This window comes from Anthonomus grandis, chromosome 1 (genome assembly GCF_022605725.1).
Source record: "Anthonomus grandis grandis chromosome 1, icAntGran1.3, whole genome shotgun sequence".
Taxonomy (NCBI): Eukaryota; Metazoa; Arthropoda; class Insecta; order Coleoptera; family Curculionidae; genus Anthonomus; species Anthonomus grandis.
The window spans coordinates 52,302,183-52,325,266 of NC_065546.1; the positions used below are offsets into that span (position 1 = coordinate 52,302,183).

Here is a 23,084-nt window from a genome sequence, read left to right on the forward strand (position 1 = left end):
AAAACAAATAAAAACACAAAGTCACGGTCTCACAACATGTCATTTAACGGGCTACACGTGTTTCGCTTTAGTTAGGCATCATCAGGCCTTTAGAAGCCATCCACACACTTTACAGTACAATTGTACTGTGAAGTTTTTTCAATTCATTGTACTGTGAAGTGTGTGGATGGCTTCTAAAGGCCTGATGGTGCTCTAACTAAAGCGAAACACGTGTAGCCCGTTAAATTACATGTTGTGAGACCGTGACTTTGTGTTTTTATTTGTTTTTCGTCAAGGCATATTAATATAAACCAATAATTTTAACGTGTAGTTGCCTTTCTTCTATTAGTTAACGTTAGCAGTGTCAGAACAAACCCAATATACAGTCCACTTTTTAACAAATCCAACAGAAATAAAGAAAGACATTGGTTTATTCTGTTTATTGTCATTCTGCCGATTCTGTAGAAAAACTTTTGTGGTTTAACGTTTCCGTCTGATTTTTTGAACAGGCTAATATGGTTAAATTCACAATTCAATTTATGGCCCATGCCCAGGACATTCGCAAATGTACATAATCGACTAGATGAAAATAGATCGTTTAAGAAATACACTTATTTAGCAGGAGACAACAAAACGGTCCTACTAGTACTGCTGAAGTCAAGCAAGCAGTCCTGAACGCACTAGAAAATATTCCCGCTATTAGTACGAAAAAAAACTTCCGCATCGCTTAACGTTTCACGATTTTCACGACGACAAAATACGATTCTATTTAGCTATGAAAGAAGCAAATTTCTTAGGGAATGCCATCAAGAACTATTTTTGGGCCGAAGAGAATTCGCATTAGATAATTTCCCGGAACAGTTTTCAACAAATGTGTGGGTCGATATTAACCGAAATATCAAATTTGCTAACAGTAAATTTTTTGAAGAGGATTTCCAAGTGCTTTTAAAAAGATAAGGTGGATAGTCTCATAAGCAGCATAGTCTTATACGACACCATTCGCAATATACTTTTGGAATATTTGGCAAACTGAAAGTAGTTAATTAATTTGATTTCAACTATATTAAATATTTTTATATGATTGCTTAGAATATTAAAAGGCTAGTATTACCATTGCCATGAAACTATGGGCAGTTTGTTTGCTTACAACATCTCTTATGCAATGATGCCAAATGCTTATGTAGAAATTGCAAAAAAATGCGCTTTATAATATAAAAAATTGTCACTTATTTTGACAAGCGCAAAACAATACTATACCTCTTTAATCTCGTCTCTATATGTTGCTTGAGAAAAATATTTTAAAATTGTGGCGTCCAGTTTTATGTTATGTTACGTATTGATAAATGTCCAGCCTCTTTAAAAGAGTTGTTTGTAAATGTTTTAGGAAAGGAGAAAAAAAAAGAAATGTTTTTAATGACATCCTTTTTAGGTAGCACTGATGATGGCTTAGCAGCCGAAAGGGCTTTGCTATAAGATTTTTTTTAAATGTACACCTTATACAAACATCTTAGTCTTTTATTCATTATTTTCTTGACATTCCGGCTTAAAGAAGATGTATCATTATTTATCGCGATCGATGCCGCCGTAAGCGATCTCACTTTAAAAGTATATTGGTGTCCCAATACCCACTGAAATTAAAAAAAATATTATTTTATCTCACTCTATTCTCACTGCTCCAGCATGCGACCCGGTATATCGGCTTTCGGGCGCTGTTTTCAGGGCAAAAGGCTTTGAAATTTGGAAAAAATTACCGATTTCTTTAATTTTCTTTTATAGAGCTTATCACTATATTTTTCTTTGGAGAAATTATCCTAGGTTTTCACCCTTAATTTGTTAAATGGTTTGGATTATTTGCCAGGTCGAATTCAGAGACTAAGAATAGGTAGTTTTTGCTGAAATATTTTTATGTAAGCTCAAGATGGCCAAACATCATCATCTTTGTTAACGATCTTTAAAAACCCTTTTTATTCTTTAAAATTCGCACATGATTTAAAGATCTGGAAAGTGGTGGAATGTTTAAAAGATCAAGGGCTGTTGCAGGCTAATCAGGATGGGCTTTATAATTGGTGAATTCAAAATAAACCTCATTTAAATATTTTAGTCACTTAATTCTATCTATTCTATTCTACAGCTAATAAATTATGTATAAATTATATTATAGATGTGGGTGTGAACTTTGATGTAAAGTTTTTTTTTAGTTAGGCACAGATCTAAGATGTTAATACATATCACAGTTCGAGTTCGCAATAAATTAATAAGCAATACTTAAAATTAAGGATTAAAAAAACTGCTTTGTTCATTAAAATCATCATGCTCCCTTAATAGAATACTATTGGTAATATAATACTTTTATAGCAGTCTTCTACTATTATTTGGATAATTTATCATTTTGGCTAAAAACATATAAATAAATATTTAGCATACATGTAGATATCCGTAGAAGCTGTTGTAGTGTCTTTTGTTTACATGCGACCTTTTTATATTAGATTTTTTGGTTTTATTGCAGACATTCCTTCGGGAAATGCCAGACCCGCTACTCACCTTCGAGTACTATGAAAACTTTATTCGGGCGGCTAACCTGGAAATGGACAGTGACCGAATAACGACGCTTTTTGACATTTTAAAGAAGCTGCCGTCGCCAAACTACGATTTGATGGAGCGGCTGATTTTTCATTTGGCGCGAGTCGCTCATCACGAGGAGACCAACAGAATGAGCGCCTCTTCGTTAGCTATAGTGTTCGCACCCTGTGTCCTTAGAACTAATAAGCGCGTGCCTGCTCAAGAGAGTTTGCACGACATTACTAGTCAGACGAGGTGTATAGAGACGTTAATAAGGTACGTTTTGCTTTATTAATTATTCTTATGTTAGAGAGCAATACATACATTTTGATGTCTTTATAAAAAAATAGAAATATTATTTAGTGAAAACATTCCCCGGTTTGAATTTTTTATACACTTTGAAACTCGCTTTTAAAAATACTTAAAAGTATTTTCGATGGAACCAATTCCACGAGTATAACTAAAAATTCATTTAATTTATACAGGATGTCCTATTGCGTGTTCCTATGTGTGACTACTGCTATTTTTGAAACTATAAGAGATACGAGGGCGATTAAATTAGAAAAAAGTTGCCAATTTTGATGCTTAGTCTACATCCTTTCACACCGTTGCAAAATGTTTATTAGTTCGTGAATTATAGAGTGATTTATAAAAAACGCTAAATTTAATTTTAATTATTATTTCCAAAGCTTTTGCTTTTAGAAACTTACTTTTAACTACAAAGTTTTATAATTTTTTGTGCTCTACAAAACTTCACCTTTATTTTTTTTGTGACGTTTGGTATCTTGGCAACGGCTACCAACTTTTTTTTTTAATACGAACCTGAATTTTTTATAACTTGTTTTGAAAGCATTTTCTATTCCTTTTAAAATCATGTATCTCATTCATACGGTTCACAACGTTTCGACGTATTAATAATCATCAACAGAAATTTTCCCGTAATGCGGGCCTGATTTTTTTTAAATTGTAAATTAATTAGTACAGTAAGAAAATTATCTTTTTGGTTGTTATTTAAAAATATTTATAAACGTTAAAATAATATAAAGGTGGTGATATTTAGGAGAGGCATTTACTTGAAGGGCTTTTTTAAGCTTGTCGCTATGCTTAATGGACTTGATTATTCCAATTGTAATATAAGGCTTTAGCTTAATTTAATCATTTACTATATGTTTAGAATATTCAGCCTTTTTATAATTGTATTAGGATTGCTTAATAAATGATTTAAAGCTTCTTCTGGTTGACTAAAATTTAATGTATGCATCCAATTTATATCAGATGAAAGTTTTTGTGATTTGTTCATATCTATACATTTAAGTTTTATTTGAGACCTAGATGATGGGAAATTCAGAATTGAGTCATCTGACATAATATGGAGCATAAGAGGCAAATGGTCAGTTATATCATGTTCTGATATAGGAATTCACGTTCTTAGAAGTTGCTGTGTATTTGTCTCATAAAAAGATCTGATCAAGGCAGATTTTGCTTGTTTGCCTTGTAATGTCCTCACACAGTGGTATAATTCCATGCGAAAACATTATGGAAATATACATGTTTACATCAGCACCATTCTTATTAAGTTGATTAATATTTATATCACCCAAAAAAACATCAGGATTACTATCGTTATTTAAATTTATCTCAAATTATGTATTCAAATCATTTAAAAAATTATTTAAGTTTGAGAATGGTGACCTGTATACTGCAAATATGTTATAATTTATATTTTTAATTAACAAATTAATTTTTGTTATTGTTATTACTTTAACATTTTGGTAGCATCTTTCTGAAATACCCTATTTAGTCCAATCTTATGATTTTCATTCACCTTTTACACTCATATCATTATCTTGTTAGGAATTATAAAGTAATTAATTATTCTCAGGGTGCAACTGGAAAAACTACGCCTTACTCTGTACGAAATCGACACTCTGGACACCGCACGTCAGGCAGCCTCAAACCGACTTTCCTCCTTGCGCAGTTCGAAAGTTTTTAGTCCCGATGAACTCTTGCCCAGCAACCAGCCTTCCCAGCAACAGGCGGATGACGAGGAACACCTTCTGGTCGATCACATACAGGAGATCCAAAAAGAAAAAGAGCATTTGACGTCGACGCTGCCGACGCTCACGCACGCAACTTCCGACGACGACATGTTGTCGACGGACGGCGATGGTAGTTTGGACGATCTGACTTGTTTAGGTAATTAAAGAAATATCGTAATTTTAAAATTTGACTGAACTGAACTTTCTCCTAACCGACAGATTTCTTTTCTTCTAGTTTTTATTTGAAAAGAAAGAAAAACAGCCTAACTAATTAAGATATTAGCATATTGGACAACTGAGTGTTTTTTAAAAATTTATTAGGTATTGAATAGAAAATAAATTGTTCCTTACAAATATAACATTAAAAAAATATTTTTTCTTTATGTCAGGCTGTACAAACAAAACTATATATAATATATTCGGACATCTGTCTACTACATTTAATGCTTATGATGAATATTATCACGCGAAATATTTTTTGAGAATTAGTAATTGCTAAGCCGAATAGTTTTCCAGATTATGTCAGAATTTACTATCACTAACAAGTTACAGATAGATGCAGCATCCGTGATTTAATATTCTTATATTCTGTCTTTTTTAACACCTTTTCATTAGCTCGAGGTTGTATCTATGTATGTATGTAATGGAATCTTTGAGCTGGTTTATAAAAATCTGATCAACTTACTTGAAACTTTGCGCACGTATCAAGGACCGATGACAATGCAATAATTTGATAACAGTATTCCATTTTTTTAACAGTTCTTTTTTATTTACACTGACACACGAGTTTGGTTGTGATAATGTGATTAATGACATTCAAATGAGTCTATCTATAGTTGCACGGACGGCCAGCAGAAGTTTGCTTAATTGTACGTTAAATTCATTGTATTTTCTATTTATCAAATTAGTATACTTTTCAATTAACATTCATTTTATCGATTTTATTAATAAGAGTATGAAAAGTATGAACATGCCGCCGCCCCTGAAAGTATAGACGTAATATGAGATGCTTTCAACAAGATAATAAATAATAGTTTAAAAAAAAAAACACGCTTTTATTACTAATTGAAGAATTCGAGATTCTTGCTTCTTTTCTTGCTAATTTCAATGAATAATTTCAATGACTATTATTTAATTTACAAGTTTAAATTCATTGCGTTTAGGTGTATTAAGAATTTTTGTATCAAAAAACAAAAAACAAGTAGGTCATATTATGTTCGCATCTGGAATTTGTATTATTGAATCTATATTAAAAAATAGTACCTTTATAATAATAGTCTAATACTAAGAAACAACACAATAAATAGTCACCAATTACAGTGCCGGCCAATAGTAGAGAAACTTTTAATTTATTTTCTAATTTAATAATCTATTCAACATTTTTGTGACACCATGTATTAAAAATGTTTATCTTAGCCTAAGCCATAAATTCATACCAAAACAGTTTGAATATTTATCACAGGAATGTAAATAGTAAACAATGTTTTTTTTACGTGAAGACATAAATAGAGAAACTTTTTGTATTAAATATTTTAAATTAAATAGGTCTTGTTTGAAGCAGTTCATTTTCGATTGTGAAGAAGCCTATTTAGTATTTAAATGTAACTTGATCTTCATAAAAGTGTCATTTGTAAAGAAATCAAATTGTGGCAAACTAGAGGCACTACTGCCAGCATCTCTAAACCACCCAAGTAACATTTTCTCAAGCAGTTGGTTTTTAAAGTTGCCTTTTAGCCGCACCAAGGTTCTTCAATAGTCATTGGCTTGCTTGATGGAACTATTTAGGTTAAATTTTGTGCTAATAGGAACTAGGAACCTTAGGTAAATTAAAAATCTAATTAGTTCTAGTCAAGTGTCAACAATAACGTTGTTATGGCCATAAACGAGGGCTTGATGGTTTTGAGAGGTTATATTTCAGCATTAATTTGGCAATCAAAATTCCAATATAGAACGATTTTAGCATTAAAATTACCTATTCCGAACCATATAGTCTTGAATCAATTGCCTAACTATTTGGTACTTTATACGGCCTATTCCGGAAAATATAGCATTTTTTAACACCTAAAGGACTTGCTAAAAGTCATATGGATAATAAGATAACTTTATGGGATAAGGTTTAACCAACTAGTCACAATAAAACACAGTTTGCGGACGGTCGCGACTATTAAGTCCTACATCATTTATTCTTAGAATACAGGGATGTCTTGGCACAAAATTGTAAGAAGTGGTAATTTTAAAAGAAAAGTGAAGCGAAATTTCCAACGAATTACAACTGGTCAGGTAAATATGACAAATAAAATATTGACAATTTTGGTAGATTATAACGTAAAAAAAAATTAGTTTGCAATAGATACACCGGAAGAAGATAATTCTCGTAATTTAACTGATGGCGGTCTTGGCATTGAACCTGATCCTCTAGAATCAGATATTCACGATGCCAGTACCAGTGGCTTAACAGAAAAACTGGCTTCCATCAAAGAACAACCAAGTTCATCGATGGATTGGAATGAAGATGATGAAATTGATGACTTTAAGAAATTTGATTTTAGTCAAGATTTAAAAGATTGAGCAATGAAATATAACATTAGACACGTTGTCATTAAAGATCTTTTAAAAATTTTAAATAAAAATACAGAGGTTTAGCAACAAGACATGGCAACACCGGATCGCCTCGCATTAGATTGGTTGTCGTTGATTGTTGGCAGCAAATAACATCTGACAGTGTTGATTTTCGGGGATTCACATCGTATTAATTTATTGGAAATACATACAATCTTACAATCATTATATTTCTTCAATTTTTTCGTGGTGCTAATATACTTTGAATTGAAATATTGCATGGGTGTGTTAAGAGAAAAATGATTTGGTACTCATAACCTCTAAACTTGCAACAATCTGTATTTATCTTTATCAAAATCGCTTTGCCTATCTTTATTATATGAACTAAAATGAACTTACCTTTTTATGTACCTAAATACAGCCCTGTATGCAATTTGAACGATATAAAAACACACTTTTATTTTCACAGTAACTGGAACCACCAAAACCAAACGCAAACTGAATTGCAATAAAGAAGACTCAAGAAATCCCGCATAGTAATAAATAATGCCAATAGATCCTACTAAATGCCTAAAAGCCATTTATTCAAATTCGCCCAGACTTTGCCAGCTAATTGGTTATTAAAAGTGGCCTATAAGTCCTGAAAGATGCTAGTTAGCCCTGTTTTAGCTTTTTTTTAAAACCCACTGGCATTTTTTTAAGCCTTTTGTCCTACGACATAGCTTTTGATACTTACTTAAGTTATTATAGCAGCTTAAAAGCATACCCTGCTAGGCGTCCATTTTGAAGAAAAAATGTAATTCTTCCATTTTTATAAGCTATTCAAATACAGGCAAAAATAATGTAATATGTAAACAATTTAGATAATATATAAAGACACTGGAGCATTTAAGTACATATTATCACTAAAGCATCTCAGAAATAAAAATATATTAATTTTTTGTTTTTTTATTGGCACTGAATAATGTTTAATTTGTAAGATATCAAAGGCGCGCGTGTTTTACAGTTAAATTACACCCAACTTTATCAAGAAACTGGTGTGCGCAATGAAAATCGGTCATCTATTCCAGTAAAATATATTTTTTTCTAAAATAAAGTCATACTTACTGAAAATGTCGCCATTGCTTGTTATTTTGGCGTTGTCTTATTTTTACCCTGGCTGTATCATATTTAAAACTAAAAGGTCAGATTTTTATACTTTGGTATCTCTGAAATACCATATTTAAAACTAAATGGCAAAATTTTAATACTTCAATATGTATCTGAAATCAATCAAAAGCCAATCAATCAAAAGCCGGCGAACAGGCCAAACTATATAACCACCTAAAAGTCTGAAAGGACTTTGCTAAAGGGTTGTAAACAGGTAGGCGTAAAAGCTTTCAGGTTCTACACAGGTTACTTTTAGGCATCTTCGGGTTCGATAAAGGTTATTTCTATTAGCTATATAGGTTCTGTGATATGCGATCTGGTTTCAAATTGGCCAGGGCCTATGGGCAACGACAACCTCTTTAGGGCTGGGCCTTTTTTTACTACAGGAGTTTATGCGGGCTAATAAATAACGTTGTTTGTGCTTAATGGCATAATCAATAATTTTTCTTAAACAGGTTCTAGGAGTTATTTATAACCTTTTTAGAACCTAAATTGTTACTTGGGCAGGTAGACCCAAAAAAACAACATCTGCAACTGAAAAGCTAATTAGACGATGTTCTATAAGAAATCCATTTTTCTCCGCCGAATATATAAAAAACGCATATCCCAGCATTTCCCTTTCAGTTCGATCTATTCGAAGACGTTTATGTGACGCCAACTTAAAAGCCAGGAGACCGGTAAAAAAACCTTTCATTTCAACGAAAAATAGACAAATTCGTTTAAGATTCGCAAAAGAACACTTCCATTGGACCTATAATCAATGGAAAAACGTTTTATGGTCAGATGAAAGTAAGTTCCAATTTATTTGGGTCAGATGGTATGAGATGGGTTAGACGTCCCGAGAATGAAAAATTCAACCCAAAGTACAGGGTGTCCCATTTTGGGTACTTTTGCGGGGTATATCCGTTATTTTTAATGTTAGCGTGATGCGGTTTTCGCGACAGTGTGCTACTTTTTCATGAAAATAACGATGCCGTTAACAAAAATTCCAAAGCCCTCTTAGTTTTTAAGATATAGGCCATTTTTGAAAATTCGACATTTTGGGACCCCCCTTGTATTTCGGTTATTCTTTAACTTATCGAATATGTAAAAAAACAGTTTTATAGATTTTTTTCCGTAGAATGCAGTGGCGTAGATTATTTTTTTTTATATTTACTGTTTTTGAGTTGTAAGCCAAACTTAGGTTTTTTTTTTATAATGCACCCTGTATATATAACACCCTGTATATATATGCACTAATAAATTTGTCTTCTTTTTACCTTTTCAAAAATATATAATGGTATGCACTTTTTTTAAGAAACATACAAATAAATGACAATTTTCTAAAATTAAGGACATAAATTTATTAGTAGGCCATGAATAACAATAACAAAGATAAAACTTACACAAATCACTAATAAAGAATTGGATTGATTCAAAGAATTGGAATACATTGGATGCAATCAAAATATACCTATTGAGACAAAAGCATATTATTAAAAAAAATACACTACAACAGTATAGCTCCAATTTTTACAACATAAGCTTGTTTTGTAGCATAAAGCAACAAAACATACAAAACAAAAAACTCAACTGTATTTAACAAAAAGAAAAAAAAATTAAAGGTAATGTTTAAAATGATGACCATTCTCTCGAATGCAAAATTGGCACATTTTTGTGATTCTTTCAATGGCATTAAATAGAACTATTGGTCTCCTTCGCAGATTTTGAAAGGCTAAATTAATTGCCTCTCGAAGTTCGGCAATTCCATCATAACGTGTTTTATACACTTCATTTTGTAGATACCCCCATAAAAAAATCCTAAATTGAAAGATCTGGAGATCGTGGGGGCCATCTTACAGGTCCATTGGTACCTATCCATCTTTGCGAAAAATATTCTCAAGAAATTCCCTTACTAGCCTTGAATTATGACTAGGAGCGCCATCTTGTTGTAAGTAAATTGCATTATATTGTGCTAGCGGAATATTTTCTAGCAGTTCAGGAATAACTTCCTCAAGGATCTCTAAGTCTCTACGTGCTGTAAGACCTCCTTCAAAAATCCGATAAACTATTTTTCTGCCCAAAATAAAACAAGACACTCCAAAACGTCAATATTGTGCCCTTTCGAACAATAAATACTGATTTTCTGTTTTCCAATTCCTGGTATTGTGACGATTAAAAATGCCCGCACTTGAAAAAAACATTCATCTGACCAAATAACAAGTCTGCCGAACAAATCATTAGCTTCGATTTGTTGTAAATACCACCGACAAAACAGTGCTCGGCGCTCAGCATCGCCAGGATGCAACTGTTGCACAATACTAAATTTATATGGATGATACTTGTATTTTTTTAGGATCCTTTGAGCATTCGTTTTTGACACACCAATATCTTTCTCAATTTTTCTGCATGAGGACGAAGGTGTTGCTTCAATATATCCCAAAACATCTATTTCTTTTCTTTCCCTATTCTCCTTGTTATAGGTTTTCGGACGAGGGCGAACAAAGGTTCCGTGTTCAGCTAAATTTGCTTTTAAGCGAGCAAATATCTCAATAAAGGGTTGTCGCCTCTCTGGATATCTAACAAACACAAACTTATAATCGTAATTTAAATTTTAATACCCATTATCGCTTACTTACCTTTGAAAATATAACGCCGAAGCTTCTTCAGAATTTTCGTTACTTTGTATAAAACATATACCAACATATCATATTTTTCGTAACTTTCATACGCTGCCATTTTTCAAAGAATTTATTAAATAAAGGAAAAAACAAATACTTACAATACAAATATTTGACTTAAGAAACCGTAAAATATAAATATTTGACATTTAGTTGACTTTTGTTTTGTTATCAACAAGAGTCATGGCCCACTAATAAATTTATGTCCTTAATTTTAGAAAATTGTCATTTATTTGTATGTTTCTTAAAAAAAAATGCATACCATTATATATTTTTGAAAAGGTAAAAAGAAGACAAATTTATTAGTGCATATATATACAGGGTGTTCCATTAAAAAACAACATAAGTTTGGCTTATAACTCAAAAACAGTAAATATTAAAAAAAAATAATCTACGCCACTGCATTCTACGGAAAAAATCTATAAAACTGTTTTTTTACATATTCGATAAGTTAAAGAATAACCGAAATACAAGGGGAGTCCCAAAATGTCGAATTTTCAAAAGTGGCCTATATCTTAAAAACTAAGAGGGCTTTGGAATTTTTGTTAACGGCATCGTTATTTTCACGAAAAAGTTTCGCGAAAACCGCATCACGCTAACATTAAAAATAACGAAGATACCCCGCAAAAGTACCCAAAATGGGACACCCTGTACACTATTCCCACAATCTGGTGAGAATAGATGGGATCATGAATAGCCAATATTATCTAAACATCTTAAGGAATAATATGCTTCCCTACGCCGAGGATAATTTGCCGTTAATTTGGAAATTCCAGCATGATAACGACTTCCTAACAACAAACCTCAAACTAACCTCTCAACAAATTCAAGTTCTGAAGTGGCCAGCTCAAAGTCCAGATTTAAATCCCATCGAGAACTTGTGGGAGCACCTAGACAAAAAAGTTCGATAAAAAAATCCGAATAAGTTCCGAAATAAAGACGAATTATTCCAAGTCCTAAAAGAAGCATGGAGTGAAATTTCCGGAGATATTATACACAATCTTCTTGAATCTATGCCAAGACGGTGTAGTGAAGTTGTGAGGAATAACGGTTATGCCACAAGGTATTAGTGTGCTTTTATCCACATTTTGTATTATAACATAATTATGTCATAAAAATAAAAAAGTTTCTCCATGTTTGTCCTTAGAGAAAATAAATTTTGTTTGCATATTTTGTAATAAATTATTTGTTGTCAGTTTTTTTTCTAATTATTTTCGTCACTACTAGATATAACAATATTTACAATTACTTCGAATTAGTTTTAATAAGAAAAAAAATAAAAATATTAAAAGTTTCTCCACTTTTGGCCGGCACTGTATATTATTTTGTGAATGTGAATAAGTAAATAAACGTTTTTGTTTTACCACAGGAGGCGAAAAAAGCAAACAGCGCCCCATTATCAGATCGATATCATCAGGGGAATCAAAAGAAAACGCTTATCCCAAACTCAAAAAGCAATCTTCGTCAGAAGCCAGGGGGAAACTGATGGACGATAGCGAGGATCCTATAATGGTATAGGATTATAATTCCCTGTTAGCCTAGTTATTATTGGTATCATTCAGACTTTTCTGCACATCTTATTGATTTAAATGGATAATTAGTCCACGTGACAAGAGTGCTCTCTTATGATGAACTGTTGATATTTTTGTTATTCATGTTGTTAAACGTTATAAGTAGTCAATGGAGAATCAAAGAATTATCAGGCGACTACGTTGGTCGTTATTATGACAATACAAATTGTAATATATTACCATGGACCACCCTTACATGCATTTCGTCTAAACAAATTCATAGCTAATTAGCTGATTAGATTCCGATATTTTTCTAATCCCACTGATAAAGAACGAAGATTGATTTTGCTCTAATCACCTAAAAAATCTAATTAAATACTTCAATTTTTGTTTCTTGTAATAATAGATATTTTCTCTATGTCTCTTGTTCTCTCTTTGTCGCTCTGTATTTTCAATTTTTATAGCATACAAATAACTAAAACTACTACATCGGATGACCCAAGATTAATAGAATTAGGCCAGTAAAACTATAGGTCCAACCGGGAACAAATTTGGGACAAGCTGAAATTGTCCGGATACCTTCTGTAGGTTGTCGACAATGTTTCCTAAGAAATCGCACTCAATCGCATGGGCCGTACTCGCCCAATAGGGCTTTAAACTAAAAAAAAACGTGCTTTTTTATTATTTTTCAAAATTATCTAAAAAACTATTATCTTTTTTAAAAATCTACAAGCAAACAAAATTATTGCCAATAAAAATACCTACAAAATGGTTTTTTGTTTTTTAAAATCGGCCTAAAAACAAAAAAAGTTATGGGCTTATAAAAATTGGGCCGATTGGGCTTGGATTCTATTACACTGCTTTTGGTAAATTCGACTTTATTAATGCTGACGCAAATTAATTGGATGTTTTTTATAACAAAAATATGGTAGTTGTCATAAAAAACCAGTGTGGAAAATTGTATACAAATCACTAGGTATGATTTAATATTTTAAGTAAAGCGTTAAACGCAAAAATAGGTAAATAATGCTATGCTAAAATGTGCTGCTACTTACTCGTTTAATAATAATCTCAAATAATATTTAAAAAAAAAACAGAAACATACTATAAAACTAAAGTCTGTATGGCATGGTACCTAAATGACACTTTTTAAAGAGTTAGGCCAGTTGTATTTATTATTAAATTTGATACCAAACACGGTAATCGTGTCATACAGTCATAAACAAAAAGTATACTTACTTTATTAAAACAAATCTTAATAAAAGAAAAAGAAATTATTCTATACATTCATCATTTTCAACAAAAGACACATTTGTTGCATTGTCACAATACTGTCTAATGCAAATTGTACAGCTTGATGAACATTTAATTCCTATTGCAGCTACACGTTTTGGAGCATACTGACTTGCATCCACAAAATAATAATTTTATAATAAAATCGGGAGCGATGTCCTTCCTGTTTCTTTGTGGCTCTAAGTAACCGTCCTTTTCCACCCAACCCTACTCTCTTGGATCTAAATTATTTCCCAACCATGACTGCACCTGAAGGTAAACCCTTTTAAAATGTAGTTGAGCAGCTTCAGTTGTCGGGGGTAAAGAAGCTAGCTCAAAGTTACTACACAGTTTTTGGCGTGCAATTACCTGATTGTATTTTACATACCTAAATGAGTTTAAATGTTGCCTTCTCCTACTGCCGTACCATTTTAGAATAAAATTTTCTCCTAATTTTAATAAAGTGGCAATATCACTGAATACCCCTTTAAATTGAAGTAAATCTTCGGAAAGTTTTTCATTTTTAGACAAAACAATTAAAGCACTTTTTTTGCCCTTTTTAAAGAATGCCGATGTGGTATCGCAACCTGACATTGCATGAACAAATAATATGTTTTTAACTATTGCAGGATCTAAATTCGATTTTAATGTATGCATATTTGTTATTTTGTCCATTTTGCCTGCAAAACCTGGTCTAAAAAAATACAGATTTTGTGTTTGAAGTAAAGTAATAATTAGGTATCATGTGTTTTTTTTTTTACAAAATGGTTCAATTTTTAGATATAATTGCAGCTCAAGCCGTAATGGCCTAATATTTAAAGGCCAATAAGTTCTTTGTTTTTAAGGCGATTTTGAAAAACAAAAAGCGGTTTTGTAGCTATTCTTATGGCAACAAATTTCCTCTCTTATAAAATTTTTAAATAGTTTATATAATTTTTGAGATATTTTCAAAGAAATAAAAAAAAATACGATTTTTTAGTTTAAAGTCTGATTGGGCGAGTACGACCCATGCGATTTAGTGCGATTTTTAAGGAAACACTGTCGACCATCTAAAGAAGGTATCCTGAAAGTTTCAGCTTGTCCCAAATTTGTTCCGGGTTACCCCATGTAAACACCTTAGTTTTACTGGACTAAATACTATAACTACATTTCTTTTTTATCAGAACTAATGTCATTTTCGGTTTGCCCCGTATATTTTTACATATTTTGATAAAAAAATTGTATCAAAGTCTATAGATTTGACCAAAATTCATGCACAATAGTCACTGAAATTTCCACCGTCACGGCGTCAGGGCATATTCGTAAAACCATCAATACATAAATAGTTAGATTAACAAAATTATTATTTTCTTTATGATTTTCTAATATCCAATTACATAATTGGAATCTTTTTTAAAAGAAAAATTAGTACTTTGCCGTGAATTCCATATTTTCTGAACAAAATGTCCTAAATAAATATGCGCATTAAAATGAGTAGCAAACGCTGCATACAATTTTCAATTTTATATTTGAAAATCTATTTTTCTTTAATTTTCTTTATGTGAAGTTATTTTTTAATTGATTTTCTAAAAGGTTACACGAAAATATTCGAAAAAAATGTATGTCTAAAAACATTGGTTACTTAATGCATATTTACTAGTTACAAATATAAATGCCCTTTTTTAACCCTACGTTAGGCGCGTGGATATTACTGACACGGTTAGGCGCGTGGACTACAGTGGTAGCAACTCAATTTATTTATTTATTTTAATGGATCGATTTATCCAAACTTCAGAAAAAAGTTTTTAAAATTAGTTCTTTTAAATGTTAATAAGATAGTAAACATGTAAATATTGTAAAAGAAAACGAAAAATGCTTTTAATTTTAGGTTAACTTATTTTATTTTATTTATGAAATTAATCTTGCACTTAAATACAAAAATAAGTTTTAAAAAAAATCTACTAATTTTGGCAGAAAAAAAAACATAAACATCATATAAAACGTGGAATAACAAAACTTATCCTAAGGCGAAACAAAAAATTAAACATTTATTCTACGTTACATAACAAAGACAAAACTGGTCTAAATTTACTGCATGCACTCTACACAGATCTCATTCAAGTGTTCTTTACAGGCGTATCTTTGGCATTTTTTACAATATTTTCGAGTAGACTTATCGCGATTCCTGGCACAAAATGAACAACGTCTGACAGTATTTCTATTTACAGGTGGGAGAGGTGTTACCACTTCTGAAATTCCCAATAAAACACGGGCGCGCCGTCGAAATTCCGGAGAGACTTGGATAAGTGTAGCTTTAAATTCAATTTGAGGCCTAATCAATTCCCATGCAAGTTCTTCTATGAAATCTGACCTTGCTATCTTTCTGTTCCAATTATTAGACTTGCTAAAATATTTAGCAGGTCATAAAAGATTACCATCGGATATCGGCGAGTATTTCTTGATACATCATATTTTGCACACAATTGGTCTAGTCGATCCACGGCAAACTTCGTTTGGTTATACATTGTGATTATTTCAGGTTTTCTAGCGTCTCCAGTTTCAGCATCAATTGCATTATCATGGTGCATACTTGAAATCAACATTACAGATTTACTTTTCTTTGGACAATACGACACAATTGTGCAGTCTTTCTGGAATCCAAAAATAGAAGATCCCACTTCTTTACTTTTGTGTGGCAAAAATTCCTTTGGTAATTCTACTTTATTTTTTCGCATTGTGCCAATATAAGTTAGCTTTTTTTCAATAAGTAATTTTTTAACCAATCAGTAAATCAGTTATCGCCAGATATGTTGCGGTTAGTGTTTGCCACTGGTTCTACTCATCTAAGGACAATTTCTTCTCTGGAATTTTTAAATTTATATGGTCCTTCAGGTTCGGTCCCTACATACGTCTCAAGGTTGAATGTATAACCAGATTTGACGTCCACCAAAGCAAACACTTTCACACCATATCGAGCCGGTTTACTTGGTATATATTGCTTGAATGAGCAACGTCCACGAAATGCCAGAAGTTGCTCATCGACAGTCAAATATTCACTTGCAATAAAATATCTTTGAAAATTGGCCAGAAATTGTTCAAAAATCTCCCTAATAGGAGCCATTTTATCAATTTCTCTTCTTAGATTTCTGCCTCTAATGTCATCAAAACGCATGCATCGCAAAAGAAACCTAAAACGTTTCTCACTCATTGCCAAGTAACATACTTCTACGCCACTTCCTTTTGAGTTGTCCCAAATTTTATGTAAGTTTTTTCGAGATGATCTTAATACACCGATTAAATAAAGAATCCCTATAAATACCCTTATCTCTCTTTCATCTGTATTTCTTGCATCCCGTTCTCGTTCAAATCGTTCTTTTATACTTTCAATATAAATATTGGTACAGGTAGTAATGGTTCGTATGATAGACTCATCTAGTAAAAGATTTAAACACTCAATCCCCGTTATTTCTGCATTTCTAGCAATTCCCTTCGGACCAGGCAAATGTGTAATGATGTTATGAGATCTGGTTCTTATATGAACATTAGGAGTTTCTTTTCTCCATTTTGTTTTTTTTGTCCTTCCCCGTAAAATAATTATTTCGTCGTTCAGACTCACCGACATCGTCAGTTCATCTTCACTCTCAGTCATCACCTCGCTTTGGTCACTTGACATTTCGTCAAACCATTGTGACCAAACAGCTGGATCTTTGGATGTTTCAATACGCCTCCTCTTTTCTTGGGACATCTTGCTATTTTATTTCTCTAGAAAAAATTAAATTCAAATTTAAAATCAACATTACAAAATTTTAAAATTAAAAAAATAATAAATTTTAATAAAGTACAAATAACAAATATTTCGCCTTTTCTCAAATTCTTAATTTTCTATTAATAAAAAAACCATTTTTATATAGTATTATTAATCGTCATGACATAAAAAATACTTACGGGATTAGGCGCACGGGCTACCACTGTAGCCCAGTGGTAAAAATTCGCTAATATTTTGAAATCGCACGTCCGCTTACAGACAATTGTAAACACATACTGTCTATCGATATCTAATAAGCAGCTACTGAGAACGTCGACGACGCAAGACAATATTGGCGCTAGTAGTAGCCATTCAAAATGCAGCCATGCGCCTAACGTAGGGTTAATTGAAATAAGTGCTCTAAATAAAAATGAGTGTTATCACTAAGTGGGATACCATTGTTTTTGGTACCTCACTTTTTCCTTTTATCTAAATATGTAGAGATATATAGGATGTCGTTAAACTGGAAAGTATGCGATTCGTAACACATCTACATACCAAATTTAATTTCTTCTTATTACAAATTTGTTGCCTTTATCCTGGGCCATCCGGTATATACACTAGCTAAATATTTACTTTTAAATAAACTATATAAAACACGTTCTGCCTGTAATTGTGTAACTATAATTGCTAGAATAGTACTCCAGTTGAAACAAATCAAATTAGAGCGTTAAACAAGACTGCTCACCTAGTTTATTTAGGATAGATAAACTAAAAACCAGTTATTTTTGACTTAAGGTAACGTTAAGGTTTTGTAAACTATTTCACCAAGCTGTGATTTTATTTCCTTGAGGTTTAAAAATCTATCAAAAGATTGAAATTAAGTTGATTGTATAGCAATAAAATATTGACACTATATTTATTATGGTTTGAGTGGCCGATGAATGCGAAATATAAAGGCTCTTATACAAAGCGTTTTAAAACATAGCAAAATTTTTTCCTAAAGTTGATTCATGTGTTGTTAGTCTGTATTTAAACATGATATTTTACATTTAAATATATATCTATTGGAACCGATATTCCTATTTAAATTTACACACCTAATTAAACAATTTTCTCCAGTTTTATTTATAGAGTTATCAGGATATTTTTCCAGTGAACGAATTTAACCAACAGAAAATGCCGTATGCGCATATTTTTAACTTTTCGAGAAGAAACAGTATTTGAGTCGCAAACGTTTTACAAGTACAAAAGTAAATTTACTGCTTATGTTATTATTGAAAGTTAACAATCAATCAACCAAGTGGAGTTAATTCTTCTGCAGACTTTTACCTTTACGTAAATAGTAAGTTAGAACAGCAAACTAAAAACATATTCATTTTGTAAAGTCACATTTCGACATCTTATTGGATCTTCAGCCTTTTAGATTTTACGTTCTTGCTGAAATCATGGTAAACCATACACGATATTAAACTAGCAACGGACATTACTATGAAATTATTAAATAAAAAAGTGAAATTGATTTATCATTAAAAAGAAACATTAGCCACCGACACCAGTGTTTTAGTAGTTAATTATTTTTGTTATTATATATCGTCGGTTTTCAAGAAGAGTGACATAATCCAAAAAAGATCATTTTGAGATAAACACGTTTTAAAATTTTATTCAATTATTTTAGGGTATTATTTTTATTTGTATAAATGAAATGATTTACTTCTTTCAGTATATTGATGTATACCTTTTAAGTAAATATTCATTAATATTATTGTCTATGATGTTGATAATTTAGTGGTAAAAACTGGGAAATTTAAAACCCCCTTTTGAGATGTGACATTATTCTAGATAAATAGTATTAAAATAGTACTCTTTTATTTCATTTTTCAGCATAAAAAAATAGGAAAATAAATAAAACAACAAATACAACTTTAATAAATCTGGTTCTATTTGGAAATAGTAAACAAACCTATCATCTACTTTACAAAAGTTGATGAGCTAAAAAAGACATTATCTTTTAACATAATACTTTACTCATAAAAAAAAATATAAACAAAAATTTAAGTCTTAAAAGACTATTATAATGACCCAAAGAAAGTTGCATAATATTTTGGAATGTATAATTTCCTCTCACTAGATCAATCAAATCTTTTTTTTTATTTTCTGATATTCCTGGTTTATTGGAAAAAGCTTTTTTTAACTGAATAGGATCTGATGGGTTAATTGAACGTTTGCTATTTCGCGATATTACTTTACCTTCTTTAAATCCATCCGTGTATGATGTTTTATGAAATAATGAGTTAGGCGAGCATTTCTCAAATTTAACCACTTTTATGTCCGACACTTTAACTATATTGTTATCTACATCTTTGGACAAATTCAATCTAAACTGAGCATTTATGTCTTTTACATCCAAAAAATCGTCGAATGACATTTCGATCGCTGTATATGGTGGACCTTTTTTCTTTGCGGCTCTTATAGCACTTATAAATGAGTCAGGAGTATACAAGGGTGAAGTTTTTAATTGTTTTTTAAGATATCCTTCAATCGTGGAATGAACAGAGTCACCCTCGTTTTGAGTATGCCCTTTAATTAAATATTTATGAGTGATTGATTTGATGTTTAAACTTCTAACTGCGTACAAATACAAACTAAGCATAAACTTATTTTTTTGTTGTCCAGGGCAATTATCAGAATAAAAAATTAACTCCGTTTCACCGTCATTATCAGAAACTTCCTGAATATATCTGTAAATGCAAGTTTCTAGCGCTAGCAAAACGCAATTGCGTTAGCTAGTTAAATCTGTGGTAGTACTAAAAAGACTGCCGTCATAGCTATCTTAAATAATTTTAAATTAACTTACCTCAAAATGATCCTCACAGCAAAACCGATTACAAGTACTCGAAAGAACTTTGTTTATTTTATTGTCTCTCTTCATTACATTACACCACTGTTTCCGTATTATCTCTCCTCTGGGTACACTAATAAATACTTTATTTGGAGTAGTTTTTGTCGTATTTCTACACCTTGGCACAATACAATATTTATAGCGGGTATGTGGAGCAGACATTTTGAAAAACACAAACAACAGCAAAACCATGCATAATAATATTAACAAAGCAGCGTGTGCGGTCGACATGCTAGCGTCGGTCGTCGCGTCCACTTGGGCGCCTGTGACGTATCATCCCGGCCGCGCTGGTACAAGGAAAAAATTAAACATGGCCTATTTATTCGAACTTTGATAATTAATTGTGAAGTAACTATAAATGCTAGAGAACTGAAATAAATTGCTAAATTTAAGTTGGAGCCTGCTCTTTTTTACTAAAAAATAATCGAATTGTCGTTTCCAAGCTCATTGCTAGAGATGCTTCCCACTTATAGCAAGACCATTGGCTAGTCTATCGTAATAACTAGTAAGTAGTTTTAATCCATTCTGGAGAAGGATACATGCTTATGCCTTACTTTGTACTTGGTTAGAACAAATTATTAATGGAGCTTATTATAAGAAACCCTTTGGAAAGCCCTATTTTACTAATTCAATTTCCCATCAATCTTTATACTTTAAAAAATTAAATTTTATTATTAAAATTGATTTATCCTTGATTTATCCTGGCTTATCTGCAACTTTCAGATTAAGTAAATCAAATCATAAAGCATTGATGTGCACCACTGTGAAACTGTTACTGTTACTGTACAAAGTTTGTTGAATTGGGTCAAAGTGACTTCTTGCGGTCAAATAAAATTTGAGATTTAAGAAAATCTCAATACTTCCGAAAAAAACTGAAATTAACGTTTCCTTTATTGCAGTAATATTGTTTGAGTATTCAAGAACAATTATCAAATTTTTATTTGGTTTTAATATTATAAAATAAATAATTTACAATACGTTGTAACATTTTAACGTATTATTTACATATTCAGTTTTAGGCAAATTTCAATGTTTTTTTTTGTTAAGCTCGATAATAAAATGCGCAATTTTAATTCAAAATGCATACTTTCATTAGCATTTTAACTATGGTTCACCTGTATATAAAGCAATTCTGGTACCTCATAACATATCCATATTTCGAAATAAAACATAAAAAAAAATATAAATAAATTTGAGGCAATGTACAGTTGAAATTATTTAGAGGGTATTTGGAAAATTGTTATACACTGAAAGTTTTTAAACTGTAAAATTTAAGAATATATGGATTGCACTAATACAATTTTTCAATGTCAAAATATATGGTCGTTTTCTTCAAATAGCCGGTAGTTTTTCATTATCGATAAAAAAAATTCATATAATAAAAACAGAAAATGTGTATACCAGAATGATCAATTTTGGCACTTCTGGGTTCTTAGTTATGACGTTATTTAAGTGTGTCGAAACAGAATTTTTACATTTTATTATTAAATATTTAAGCAATTTTAGCTAAGCAAATTTAAATAGGAAAATTAAAATGGTATACCACATTAATATCTTCCGTACTAACTGAGTTATGTTGTATCTTATAACTCCGTAGTATCGCATTAAACATTTTTCCGTGTAATATTTTAAATACTATATTTTTAATAGTATTCCTATATATTAAATACCTGTTTAGCATTTGTAAATAAATAAATGTATATTTAAGCTTATAATGAATGATCCAAATAATACTGGCATTTATTAATTTAGTATAGTCTCAAATTATTTGTGATTGTATATAAATACCTACCTATGTCTAGTTAGTTGTACATAATATATCGGCAGACTGTGTATCTTACCGAAAGAATTTATATTTTTAAATTATTGTATTATATTCTTCTAGTTTATTTTTCTTTGTATAAGAACCCATTATGCCCTTTATTATAAATTAAAAAATAAGCATTATACATATAAGAATGGTTAGTTATTTCTATTAAAGATATTATGATTATTATTACTATTATTAATATTATTTTTATTATTATTATTAATATTATTATTGTACCAAAATTTACATTAACCATGACAGTTTAAAGTATTAGAGGTTATTATGTACTTTGTCATACAGAGGGCGTATTGATTTTTTTGTTGTCTGTCGGAAAAGAAAACATTTGTTGCTACTACTTAGAATAGTGCCATGTATTTACACTTAAATCTAAGTAAAGCGGAAGTCTAGGTGGTACAAACTGTTTTTCGTTCAATTTTGTATAAGAGTTTTATTTTAAAAGTAATGTTTCTTTTTAATAATAAAAAATATGCGTTAGAAATTTAGTGTGTACTTTAAATAATCCTAATTTATTACATTTTAAAGAATGATAATTAGTTGGAGTATTGGAAGAGTTAATTAAGAAGAGTTAGACATTTTTTTGACGGGAAATCATTGGGCTTTACATTTCTAGGTATTTAGTCGTTTTCTTGGTACTTAGTAAGTACTAAGTTGATTTTTAAAGGTAAGTAGATACTTTTTTACGTAATTATAAGGAACTTCGCTGTTAATTTGAACTATCACGTAGAGTTAGTTTAACCTTTTGCCGATGACCTGATTCCGCCTTCCTTCACAATCTTGTCTATATTTTATGACTGTATCATGTAGTGAATAGTATTTTTTTAAATATTTTCAGAATTACTCCCTAAGAGTATGGATAAATAAAGAATACGCGTTCAAATTATTTGACAAAATAAATAAAT

General features: G+C 31.1%; 1 protein-coding gene across 4 annotated transcripts in view; it reads left to right on the forward strand.

The window, feature by feature from the left end:
- LOC126745653 (unconventional myosin-IXa-like) overlaps positions 1–22,667 on the forward strand; it is a 101,022-nt gene extending 78,355 nt beyond the window's left edge. For 3 of the 4 annotated variants that reach the window (XM_050453604.1, XM_050453595.1, XM_050453614.1), the window contains 3 exons: positions 2,486–2,814; positions 4,421–4,734; positions 12,315–22,667. In XM_050453604.1, the coding sequence (XP_050309561.1) occupies positions 2,486–2,814; positions 4,421–4,734; positions 12,315–12,463 (792 nt within the window). In that variant the 3' untranslated portion in view covers positions 12,464–22,667. Of the gene's footprint in view, positions 1–2,485; positions 2,815–4,420; positions 4,735–12,314 lie in introns of those variants that run through there. The other variant, XM_050453623.1, reaches the window with a different exon arrangement.
- Positions 22,668–23,084: the final 417 nt, after the last annotated feature.